General features: G+C 39.0%; 1 protein-coding gene across 8 annotated transcripts in view; it reads left to right on the forward strand.

The window, feature by feature from the left end:
- LOC139459798 (mechanosensory protein 2-like) overlaps positions 1–13418 on the forward strand; it is a 96532-nt gene extending 83114 nt beyond the window's left edge. For all 8 annotated transcript variants that reach the window (XM_071241470.1, XM_071241474.1, XM_071241472.1 and 5 more), the window contains 6 exons: positions 3511–3583; positions 3858–3940; positions 4963–5166; positions 7400–7455; positions 9204–9282; positions 9897–13418. In XM_071241470.1, the coding sequence (XP_071097571.1) occupies positions 3511–3583; positions 3858–3940; positions 4963–5166; positions 7400–7455; positions 9204–9282; positions 9897–10106 (705 nt within the window). In that variant the 3' untranslated portion in view covers positions 10107–13418. The remainder of the gene's footprint in view (positions 1–3510; positions 3584–3857; positions 3941–4962; positions 5167–7399; positions 7456–9203; positions 9283–9896) is intronic.
- Positions 13419–13735: the final 317 nt, after the last annotated feature.

Below are 13735 nucleotides of genomic sequence, written 5' to 3' on the forward strand. Positions count from 1 at the left end.
AATAGTTTTTTTGTATGGAATGTGAGTTTGCCGAGTGAGTACATGAACATGAAGCAAAAATATCTTCCTCGGCAAGACGAGAAATAATTTCCCCTTTATCTTCATTCCTATGGTTGATTTATTGTTCCAGTGCACAGACAAACTGAATCTTCAACAAACTCTCTTCAATCAGATGCATCAGCAGGCAAATTGCTATAGTTTGGACATCAAGTTCTATTTATAGTTGACTCTGGTGTAGTGATGACTGAATTCCGTAATTCTCAGGAATATTCCGCTTCAGTAGGTCTGATAAGGTGTATTGGCAAAGGTCAACGGAATAATTGATCTGTATTAGGCGAGCAGTCTGTAGGACGCTAGTGTATACAGTATGCATCCTAGTTTGGTGGTTTGTGAGGAGCATCGAGCTGATAGTGCTGGCATTTGTTGGATGACAGAGTTCTTGGCCATTGATTCCATATACAGTCTGCCATGTCTCTTTGTGCAGTAATGGGATGAGCAGTCTTGATATCGTCATGTTTCCCGAGCTTGGTTTTTGTCATTTTATAGAATTTAATGTATATTATTGTTTCCATGGTTTAATGTAGCAAATTTTGTCAGTGTTTTCGAGTTCATGCATTGAGAAAAGACATTAGTTTAGTTATCTAATAGCATGGTAAATGTTTCTGCTACAGAGTTTCACATCTGATATAATAAGTATTTCCGTCCTGCCTGCTTGTGTGTTTAACATATCCTGTTTTATGTGCTTACTTCTACTTCATTATTTGACATATATTTTCTAAGTGTAAGTCACCCTGTGTCAGCTTCTAAGTGCGTGGAAGGCAGAGCAATCACTTCAAGTTATTCAACATTTATACTGAAAGCAAAACCTACAATACGAAGATGGACAAAATGTTCCGCCACCTATTTCAACACTATTATCTCTTAATGGGAATGGCATTTTTGAAGTAATTATCAACCACAATAATTAGGATAACATCCATCATTTTTAGTGTGAAACCATGGCTTAAGAACGCCTCCATATTGTATTTGGATTTGTCTCCCATTTATTGAAGCGAACCAAAGGGCTTACAGTTTTGCCATACCTTCCCTGGGATGGGATCCTTCTTTGAAAAGGTTTTGTCAAGATTAGTCCCCAAGGTCATAGTTCAGGATGTTGTAAGATGTGGTTATGTTCTCTATTTCTGGTGCATGGTTAACTCCAGAGGCGTGGAATGTGACATCTGCCTGTTCCTGAACAAATCCTACTAAATCAAATGTCAATGATGTTTCTGTCAGAGGTCAAGGTCACTTATGAGGTGATTTTGAAAAGTGGTTCTGTAGTGGGAAGGTTGTTCTCCAAACTGGACGTAATGTTTTTGGACTGGTTGTACATGTTGGTATCTTATTACTTTGGTGGCTTTGAGGAAATGTCAAAAGGACTGCTTCTGTTATTGGTTGAAGAAAAGTTAGCCAGCACCTCAAGCTGACCATGTAGAATAGGTTCCCAACACCCCAAGCTGATCATGTTTAGAACAGGTCCCCAGCACCCCAAGCTGATCATGTGTAGAACAGGTCCCCAACACCCCAAGCTGATCATGTGTAGAAAAGGGTCCCCAGTACCCCAAGCTGATCATGTGTAGAACAGGTCCCCAGCATCCCAAGCTGATCATGTGTAGAATAGGTCCCCAACACCCCAAGCTGATCATGTGTAGAACAGGTCCCCAACACCCCAAGCTGATCATGTGTAGAAAAGGGTCCCCAACACCCCAAGCTGATCATGTGTAGAACAGGTCCCCAGCATCCCAAGCTGATCATGTGTAGAATAGGTCCCCAACACCCCAAGCTGATCATGTGTAGAACAGGTCCCCAACACTCCAAGCTGATCATGTGTAGAAAAGGGTCCCCAGCACCCCAAGTTGATTATGTGTAGAATAGGTCCCCAACACCCCAAGCTGATCATGTGTAGAACAGGTCCCCAACACCCCAAGCTGATCATGTGTAGAAAAGGGTCCCCAACACCCCAAGCTGATCATGTGTAGAACAGCTCCCCAGCATCCCAAGCTGATCATGTGTAGAATAGGTCCCCAACACCCCAAGCTGATCATGTGTAGAATAGGCCCCCAACACCCCAAGCTGATCATGTGTAGAACAGGTCCCCAACACCCCAAGCTGATCATGTGTAGAAAAAGGTCCCCAGCACCCCAAGCTGATCATGTGTAGAATAGGTCCCCAGCTTTGTTTCCCTGTGCGAAATGTGGTCAAGCTATTGAACTCTTCCTGATTCTCAATGAGACACTTGTGTATCTTACTTATACTTATAATTACCATGACAACTGTACTATCATATACAGTGATCGTCTATAACGCTCATCAATTATTTGGACCCCCAAAGGTACCGTTGTAGCGAGTGATTATACAGTGGTTTAACTGAAGTGGAGTCGTAGGGGGTAGATGACTCACAAAACAGTACATGCTCTGCCTACCTAACACGGTCTCCGCTGCATGAGTTTAAAAAAGACAAGAATAGTAGTTGTTTATGATTCATAGTGTGAAAAAAAAAAAAATTATCGAGTGTTATGTGCTTTAAAAAACCACATTGTATCCCTTCAGCGAATTCAGGTTAACGCAACTCGTGCTCACATCCAACCCAATCTGGTATTTTATCAGTTCAAATAAACACATGGAATCAATTTTGAAAATGACAGGAAAGTGTGACACAAACACAGCTTTGTTTCCCTGTAAAACAAATGGGCATGTATGTGAACTTCCTGAAGACGTCATTGGTAGGGATGGATTACTTGTTATGCTGTGTATTTGTTTTGTGGTCTATACACGCCATTATACGGAGTACTGATGATAATCAGGCATCATGTACCTCCAGTGTAAATTTACCTGGGAGATCACATCAGTGGCTGGCCTTACCAATTAGTGTTAATTAGCTGGATGATCAATCAACTCTTCTCCTGTGTCCACATCCTCTGTAATAGACTCTGGCCCAACATACACAATGGCAATTTACCCACAATTGATATTACTTATTTTCGTTAGTTGTAACCTGTAGAGAACAATGATCATCATTTGGTATTAGCCTATTCTTTAAGAAAAGATTTGTTCATGACATAACACTACTTATGGATGACAAATTTATTGATCCAATTAAACTTAGTGAGTGAGTGAGTATGGTTTTACGCCGCTTTTAGCAATATTCCAGCAATATCACGGCGGGGGACACCAGAAATGGGCTTCACACATTGTACCCATGTCGGGAATCGAACCCAGGTCTCCGGCATGACGAGCTAACGCTTTAACCACTAGGCTACCCGGCCGCCCCTTCAATTGAACTTAACAAACAAGTTAACTAAGGATGTCACGCAACCGTGTGACATCATTAGATTAGCTGAATGAATCAGTATAAACCAGTGTACAAATACATGTTGATAAAAGTCTTGTGTATCAATTATTTGTTTATTACTGTTTTTCAGGGCATTAACAAAGGATGCATTAGCGAAAATCAAATGTTCTGTGTTACAGGTGGTGCAAGAATATGAGAGGGCCGTTATATTCCGACTGGGTCGTCTGGTGTCTGGAGGTGCAAAGGGACCAGGTAGGCAGCTCCATTTGTGTGATAGGAATTTGAACCAGTCACCTTGAAATCAAACATTCGGTCACCCTAGAACCAACCATTTGACCACCCCAGAACCAGCCATTTGATCACCTTGATAAGGATTATTTGAGCACCCTAGAACCAATCATTTGATCACTCTAGAACCAACCATTTAGTTTCTGTACTAGCAGACCACCTTTGTGGTTTATTGGATAGAATGATGATGATGATGATGATGATGATGATGATGACGACGACATCTTCTGTTGGGCAGGTTTGTTCTTCATCATCCCATGCATGGACTCCTACACCAAGGTTGATCTGAGAACAGTGTCCTTCGATGTGCCGCCCCAGGAGGTGAGTGTGATGATATTGTTGGTGTGAAACTCGCATTTTCATGGATTAGTATTATCATTGACTGATTTATCATCCACTGGTGTTATAAAAGCTGGTATTTTGGGCTTAAAAAAATAGAATAATTGGTTATCAGGTAATGGAGGTAATGGCTTTCGAAGATATAGTGCGGGCGTCGAGATGATGTCACACTAGAAACAACATCATAGCTGAAGATTCGACAAATTGTGGTTCCGCTGCTGTTGCGACTTGCTGTCCTTATCTTGTTCTATAATGAATAGAACATTAAATTTGTGTTCATGCAGGGATAGAAATTGGCACTAGTCCAGTAGTCCTTGCCAAACTGCCCAATAGTTAAGGTATCATAAGGACTAGTAGAAATTTGCCATTTTTAAGGGATTTTCTATATGTTATCATTATAAAGACTAGGGAACTGAAACTGTTAGTTTCTACCGCTGTCATGTCATACTATGTTAACAACACTTGTGCCTAAATTCGGGTATTTAGACAGTCGTGTCGTAGATATGGTATGACATGAACACTCATATTATATCCTCTATTTATCATCAACTGGTATTATCATTAACCAGCATGATGAAAGCTGGTGCTGTGAGCCACTGGTGTCAGTGTGTCTTTGCTCCTCTGCAACGTGTACTGGTCCCTTGATGTAACCGTCCAATGAAACGTGATAAAGGTTACAACAGACCACATTCATCCTGAACCATGGAATAAGTTGTCTCCCAGAGGACCTTCTTCAGTGTCCAATATCGGAAACATTTTTCAAAGCGTCATCCCTGCCTTGTGGGTATGGCATTTGTATGAATAATTGACTCTGGACATGATGAAATGGGTTCGAAGTCATAATGCACTCATTCATTGATAGTCAGGGATCATTGATATGACGAGCAAGACTGGTTTGGTTAAATCAACATATTGTACAATCTCACGTACAGTGTAGTTCTGTTTTCACTTTGCAGACCTGCAATACATTTGATATTGACTAATCGCTCTCGATCCCCTCCTAGGTGTTGACACGCGACTCTGTGACGGTAGCAGTGGATGCTGTGGTCTACTACCGTGTCCAGAACGCCACCATGTCCATCACCAACGTGGAGGACTCAAACCGCTCCACCAGACTGTTGGCGGCAACCACGCTTAGGAACGTCTTGGGAACCAAGAATCTGAGCGAGATTTTGTCAGAGAGAGAATCAATCAGTCACCTCATGCAGGTATGTATATATAACAACTGTTTCCATGGCAATCAAAATGATATGCCAGAAACACTGTCAGTAAGTTTTGGTGTTATTTTCAAGTTCAAACTTGAGTGAAATAAGTTTTACAAGCTACTGAGCAGTGTGGAAAAGTTAGAAAACGTGTCATTGCAATCCCAAATAAGCTACCCTGTATGTCTTTGTTGTTTAAAGAAATTAAAAATGGGATATCTTGGTGATATTTGAACTTGTTCATTTCATATGGTACCTATTGTATTATATGTCATATTGTATGGACGGTCATGGAGTAAATGAACTGTATCAGTGTGATGTGCATGACACCAGTTCCTGTCAGTTGTTTGATAACTTACTGTTGTTCAACATTTCCATACACACCTCTATAGATTCAACACATGACTACCCCTAGTCTCCCAGACCCTAGAGAATAAATTCAAGAATGAATCCAATTCAAGTGTGGAAAGATTTGGCAAGTCTAGATTGCCTCAGCTCTCTCCCAGACGCTAGAGATTAAACTAAAACATTAATATCTAATTCAAGTGTGGAAAGATTTTGCAAGTCTAGTTTGCCTTAGCTCTCTCCCAGACACAAAAGATTAAATTCAAAAATGAATATCCAATTCAAGTCTAGAATTATATGGCAAGTCTAGATTGCCTCAGCTCTTTCCCTGACCCTAAAAATATATTAAAAAATGAATCCAAATCAAATCTAGAATGATTGGGCAAGTCTATAATGACTCTGCTCTAGGCCAGAAATTAAGCATTGTTCCGGGCTCCATTTTGATTTTACCTTTTATTATTGTAGATATATATTTTATTTCTTTATTTCTGGGACTAGATGTTAGCCTAGACTTACCCTCGGATTCCTTTATGACTGGAGAGTAGTTGAATTTGCTTGTTTAACTAAACATTGGATTTAGTCTGATAATTCATACCCCTTAGTATCGTAGTTTTATTGATTTTATTAAGTAACCAGACTTGTTTTGGAAAGGCCACCTATGTGTACAGTTTTACGTGCTAACTATGACAAAGTCAAAAGTAAAGTTAGATATCATTGGGAGTATCTAAAAAATCATGTCCACAAATGAAATATTTCTTTTGTAAGTACATCTGGTTTTGCCCCTCTTGAATATGAACACTGTGTATTTATTGATGAGATATGATGTTTATTTCATCAAATGTAAAGCAGGGTTTAAAATTAAGAGCCGTCAGTATTTATAATCCTTTCAGAACGAGTCCACTGAGCATGCATATATATATATATATATACTACTCAAAACAAGTTAAAGAACACTATTTTGTATATGACTATGGTTAATATTTCATGGCTAGCAGTTTTGCCTTAATCTTGAGCCCTGCTGAGGTTTGGATGCTTCTGCGAATGTTTTAAGCATTATACCAAGAGTGCCCACTCTTGCAGAGTTGTCTAGATGAGTGTACGGACCCATGGGGTATCCGTGTGGAGAGAGTGGAGATGTAAGTAGGGGAACTGCATGGTATTCACTGCTTGTCGTCATCCAGCTCCACCCCCAACATGCACTGTTTTCTCCTCCTGTAGATCTAGCTCTATCATTAGTCTATCACGTGGTGGAAATGTTGATATGCCATTTTGTTATGTGTGTTTTGTAACCAGGAAATACTCATCTCAATCTTGACACAGTATGTGGTAATTCTTCAATTTATTTGTACATCCTGTATGCAAGGATGCAACAAAACTTATCACTGATTCTGATAAATTTCTGTCACTTAAAGTTAAGAAGTTACCAAATAAATCTGTTCACAATGTATGCTTATTACAGAAAAGATCATGGTCCAGTACAGTAAAATACTGTTAAAACGAACTCAAAGGGACCACTATTTTTAGTTTGTTATGACCGTAGTTTGTTACGAGCATATATACAGCATGTATAATGGTCAAGACCAAACGATACGGTGGTTATACTTGTCAGTTCTTTATAAGCGTAGTTATAAACATAGTTTACTGTAAATCAGTCAGTGCTTTGGTAAAATTTACAACACACTGTTTGTAATAAAAGCAAACAATTATCCATTACTTTGTAACTGTAGGAGATACAAATTGTGAATTACAATACATCTTATTTTTGTAATTGGGGGAGGCAGCCATTGTTACTGAGTGTGTCAGATGAGTAGTTCCTGTGTGTGTAACTGTTGGTGTTAGCTGTGACAGCATGTTGTATGCTTTCATCAAGTTTTAACATCTTATCGTCCCCTAGAGTTCCCTAGATGAAGCCACAGACCCATGGGGTGTGAAGGTGGAGCGAGTAGAAGTGTAAGTAACATTGTCGACCACGACAAGGTGCAGACACCTCGCGCAGCGCAGCGCACCCAATCTTGTTTCCAAACACACGCTGATTGCATACAAGTGCCTAACTCCGTACCACCTCTTTCTGAGGTGTATTAACTTGACCTCATGATCTCGTGTGATGATACTTCATCACCATGGGGTCCTTGGGTGGAAAGTGTAAATGTAGGGTTCTTCTCAACTACAATACATGACCATTTGACTAATCTACTAAAGAAGCCTGTCGTACATGCTACTCAACGTTTGAGAGGGATACTGGGCTATTTCATGTTGTTACGTAACTAGGGGAGAGTAGCTATGAACTTGAATTGTGTGCTCACTTTTTTAACTTTTAATGAAGCTGTACATTCTCCAGTTGCCTGGCAACGTGGGATACTATTTGTATGACACCATCTTATTGCAGCCTCCAGCAGCCTATCACACAGTCAGGTCCCACACTCAGAATATCCCTATTAACTTTTTAAGCTGTCTTAAAGGGAGGCTAAATTCTGCAGTTTGTCAGCAATTTTAAGTGTAGTTCTGGATGTTTAATTATTTGATGGTGAACCTGAAGCTATGTGCCATCAGGGTAATCATTTACTGCTGAAGCTTTGAGTGACCAATCAGAAAAAGCAGTCTGTTCCAAAATGTATTGAGTCTACAACATGGCTCTTAACTTCATTGTCATTATATTTTAGCGTTGCCATAAGGCCTTTTATTAGCTGAGCTCTGTAGACCGAACAGAATGTTACTAGACTCGGGCTTCGGAATAGTAGTTAAAGTCGCAGACTGTAGAACTGACACATTTTCACTTTCATATATGGTATTATATTATCTGACTTACTGGACCGAACTGACTGTTACTTGACTCAGACTTTGGACTTGTGGCTAAAGTACAGACTATGAAGTGGTGTTTGAACAACATGAATCCAACAAGTTGAGACTGACAATTTGCCCTAGCCTTGTCCTTCAGAACCAGCTTCTGGCTGTCAAAGAAATCCTGATGCTTGATGTTTGTTGTAGTTTGTGGAAAACAGGAGTTGTCATCATAACTGAGAATCATGGTTGGATTAAGATGGTTTTAACGGTATTGCCATCTGTGGCTTTTATACTGTGTGGATTGAAAGGCAAAGTGTTCCTGGAAACAAGATTCTGTGCGTTTTATCCAGAGCAGATCTCTTTGATTTGTTTTTGTTTTGCAGTTGTAATTTTTTACCCACTGCTGACATTGTTGAGTGATGTAGACTAGCAGTCATCATGCTGTCATTTCATCAACGCAGCCATTCTCTCATACTGTATAGAATCTTTCACCAGACTAAAGTAATGTTAGCAGTGCTCTCATTATCAGACAAATTTGTTGATGAAGATGATTTAAGCTTTGTAAAACTCTATGAAGTTATAGTCTTTCAAACTTACATTAGGCTTAAGTTACATTTTGTTATTTAAAAACAAAAATATTTAAACGTTTTAAGATATTTTAAATATTTTTCACATGCAAGTGTTATGTTTCTCTTCGGTGTTGTCAATTAAGGCTATGCTATGGTTATGAATATCAACTCTGAAATAATTAAGATACATGTCTTTAAATGAAGGAAAATGTGAAATGTACGTAATCATATTTTGAAATAATCTGTGTTGAATGATAAGACTTTAAGTTCATTTGTTGTATGAAAATGTAGTTTCAGTGTCCTGATGATGAAATAATGTTTGATTTACCGTGGTTCTCGCCTTTCCAGTAAGGACGTCAGACTGCCAGTCCAGCTCCAGAGAGCCATGGCAGCCGAGGCCGAAGCTGCACGTGAGGCTCGGGCCAAGGTAGATAACTCTTTTATCTCCTTTCTTCTCAACTCTCAACTGTTGTAGCCCTAAAGAATATCAATTCCCCCTATGGATACTAGTAGTGGGACAATACACCAATGCATCGGTGGATCGTGAATTTTACATCTCAATGCCAATTGGTCACAGTCACACAAGTATAGAGTATCAATTTTTACCTTAAATGTATTCTTTATTGAAAGTTCCACCAAACACCAATTACTAGTGATAATGCGTAGTGAAAACGTAAATATTTTTATCCGTATAAAACGTATTTGGCCATACTGTCTAAGAAATAGATGGCTTCCACACCACAGATGCAAGATCCAGAGCACATGCAAGTATCGTGATACGTATTGGATCGTGAGCAAGGTATTGGGATACGTATCGGATGGCACAGTTGGTGTATCATCCCAGCCCTAATGGATACTTGTGTATCAGTGTGTGAACATGTTATTATCTCAAGTCTAAACGACTTAAATGAAGATAAGTTATATTAGTGTATTTTACAGTCATGACCTTTATCATTTGACCTTGATGTTATGAAATCAAACAACCTTGAACTGACAATTTGACCTTTACCTTATGATCAAACTAAATCTTCCGTCTTTCAGGTCATTGCCGCTGAAGGAGAACAGAAGGCTTCCCGAGCTCTGAAGGAAGCTGCTGATGTCATCACTGAATCTCCTGCTGCTCTGCAGTTGCGTTATCTGCAGACGCTGAACACCATCTCGGCTGAGAAGAATTCCACCATCATTTTCCCCCTGCCCATTGACCTGCTGCAGTCGTTCCTTCCAAAAGGAAATCAGAAAACCTCAATGTAGGCCAAGGTCATTGGAAATAACGTGACCGCAACAAACTTGCCTTATTCTGGTTGGTCAGTGAAATAGTACATAATTTCATTTGAGATGAAGAGGGAACAACTCTGTGTTCAGGCAATTTGTCTATATGCATAGGTTGCATGCTGTTAATCTAATAGTATCTAAAACATGGAAAGGTTTTGACCGTTTTCTTTTGAATATAACCCATGATTTCTATTGATGGTTGTTTGACATGATCATATTAACAGCATTCAACTTCAGGAGTCAATATGGGTAGATTTTGTGGCATTTTATTGCGTATATATTTATGTTCTCCAGGTAAAAAAAAATTGTGATGCTATTGTGCCAAAACTAAGACATAAGCATCTCTTATTTGCTCCATGAACACAATACATGCTGTAACACTTGAAAAATGACTAGTTGCTTCATGTTACGTTTGAGGTTTTAATGCATTCCAGTAAGACCGGCTCTAAGAGAACGGCAAAATTGATCCCACAAATAAAATTGAGAAAAAAAGAGGAAAACAATTGAGAAAATAAATTTGAAAATGAAATTGTGTAGACAAATTTGACTGACTAATACACAGTCCTACTTGTTTGTAAGAGATAGGTAATACAAATGAACACCTGCATATTTCAAACATTGGAGGAGGTTCAAGCGAGACCACCCTTCTCAGCTCTTTTATAACAATACTGTAAATAATTGTACAAGTTTGTTGTCAGTTAAGCTTGTAAATTTTCTGTCATTGTTTTTTGATTGTCAGTTTTATATTGAATGTACAGAATGTGAAACTTTCTTCGAGATTACGCTTCTTTCAGCGTGAACTGTAGAGGTGGGTAGTTTCCACTTTCAAATATTAACAAGGAATGTTCGATAGGAATGTAGTCAATAAAATAACTTACATCTTGGCTGCTGAAGGACGTGCTTCAAGAATCAAGCATAATAATAATAATCCAGTCACATTAATTATTATCAAGCTAATGTAGACTGCATCGGCCCCATTGGTTTCCTAACAAGCTTGTACCTTGCACTGTCGTGATCTATTAGCCATACCTAATGTAGATGTAGCCTCCTCCTAATGGTTTCAGTCATACCTGTATACAGTCTACAATAACCGTTTTATGTTAGCCAGTGTATGTATTACCCAGCAACTGTTATCCAAGATGTGTTAACCTGTAGGCGAAACTTTCAAATCCTAAGGTGTTATGCTTGAACCAATGTAAGTGTTGATTGATACAGTCACTGTTTGTTGAAGAACTAGGGTTGTTATCTTTTGTTGAGGTGATAGTGAGGACAACATTTCTCATCCTGCAGTTTCTCGCTGCTTCAGAGTCACAGCAATGTCTACACACAAAGGAAAACTCTCGCTTCTGTTTCTCTGTCTCCAGAGGGAAGGTGGCCCTATCGTCTGAAGCACAACAACTCAGCGGTTTCATTCTTTAAGTGTGCCAGACGCCTGTGATCATGCTTCCAAATCCAAGAGTCACTCTGATTTCTAGGTTTTTCAGCACCATACCCATGCTTGTGAGTTTCACCAAAGGGGTGAACTTCTGCATCACAACGGACTTTCCTCCTCCATCAAACTGACAGGCCGTGATATGACTGAAATAAAGTTCAAAGCGGCATTAACCTCACTCATTCTGTGTGTCGGACTCAACATGATGTCATACCCATAGAACAGTTGTTGCTATCTTTATATTTCTGAACTAGAAGTTAGAAAAGCAATGGAAATATCTTTGCCTGTTTTTAATTTAGACTGTAAATTACAAAGTGAAGATTTGTTGCCTTAATCACTCTTCAGAGACTGAACTTCCTCTGGTAAACGATGGAGAATTACTCCACAGTAGTTAGAGGATTGGGACCATTGATTCGCTGGCATTGTTGCTGTTCTGAATAGTTGTAGCAAGACTTCTTGAGGGACCAACACAAGCAATAGATATGGATTTAATTAGAAGGGTATGTTCAATGAGCTGATATCAAAGAAACAATAGCAGCTAATGTATTGATTCTGACTGTGCTGTATTTGTGTCATGATTAATAAAGTCATTGTGTGTCGAGATTTATATTCTATCTTATCCCAGGCAGTGTGGTCTGGCAGATCAGGTCTTGCCTTGACAAGCAACTGGTCTGTGTTCGATTCCCTGCATTTGTACCCTGTGAAGACCATGTGGAGTTTGCTGTTGTGACGGCTGCCAAAGCCTCAAGTCCCTCGTGCATGCAACATCTATCTTTTGTTGGAGGAAGCCCAGTTTTACAATATTGTGATTGTATTCTGTACAACCAGTTCTAGCACCATTACTTTACATAATGTGTTGTGCATAATTTAACCAACTTGTGATGCACTGTTCAGTTGGCCACCTTTTAATCTTACAATATACATCTTTGTTTTCTGTATCTATCCACTTGTTTCTTTTGTATTTATTGTTTGATTGTCATGGTTCCCTCTCCAATAAATTAATAACATTGCTCAAAATATTTTTGCATTGTAACTTGCACTCATCTACACCAGTTTAACAATTTTTGAAAAAAGGATATTTTGCGTACCAGACTTTTTCAGAAATTCCAACAACTTAACACTTTCTGTTTGGTTAGAGTCTTTGTATTGTGTACTTCCAATTAAGAACATATTTATTCCTTTTCTTTGATGAAATCATCAGCAAAGAAGCATACAAGTTTTATAATTTGAAAGAAATTGGAAATCAACTTTTATTGAGGTAATCTTAAACTACTCTATTGATTATTTTTCCGTTTCGGATGTTGATTTTAGTCTGTATTGCATTTATCTGTGATGTTTTCAGATTGCTTCAAACTTCATTCGCTGATATGCAAAAATGAAATCACTCTATAAAAGCAATAATATTTAAGTGAGAAACCGCCTACAATTCGAGCTATGGTGTGTACTTTTTTCGTACTATTTTATAACATTTTTGTACAAAAAAGTCTATGGGAAATGCACAAGTGGATGCTCTGAAAACTGTTATTGTAACACTTACTTCCAACAGTGGATCACCAAAGTGAATCTCTTCAACTTCATTTGGAACTACCAGTTTTATAGTGTTTCCTGGCCATTTTATACTGAATTAGTGGTAGTGTGTTAAAAACCTGCCCACCATGAAACGTTACGTCTCCACTGTGTGCAACCCCTCCCTTCTGTTGTTCATGGTTCTTGGTGGTTTGCGAGGTCACTGTGTTCAGACTTTTCTACATTTTAAATGATGATCAAATTCTATGCTCAAGGATTATTTGTTAACCATCCATCATAATATGTATTCTATCGTTCAGTTTGATATTTGAATAAAATTTAAAGGAAAACCATTCAAGTGTCCTTGTCTGTTAACTGGTTGATGCATCTGTTGCCATGTGTGGATGAAGTCCGAGAGTTTGGGTGTCAGAGAATTCAAGTGAGCTACAGTGCTCCATCCACATGATCAACATATGGCCTGGCACATGCATGGATGGAGTGTTTTTAAATTGCAGTGAATTGGCTACTGGTTTAACATTGATGTTAACAACAGCAGTCACAGCCTGTAATACATCTTCCCGAGGCAAGCATGTCCACCAGGCTATATCAAAGCCTAGTTTCTACCCTCGCCACATCAAGGCCACTTTTCTGGCTCAACCCTGGCGCCACC

The sequence above is a fragment of the Haliotis cracherodii genome, unplaced genomic scaffold, assembly GCF_022045235.1.
Source record: "Haliotis cracherodii isolate W230 unplaced genomic scaffold, xgHalCrac1.p SCAF_13, whole genome shotgun sequence".
Taxonomy (NCBI): Eukaryota; Metazoa; Mollusca; class Gastropoda; order Lepetellida; family Haliotidae; genus Haliotis; species Haliotis cracherodii.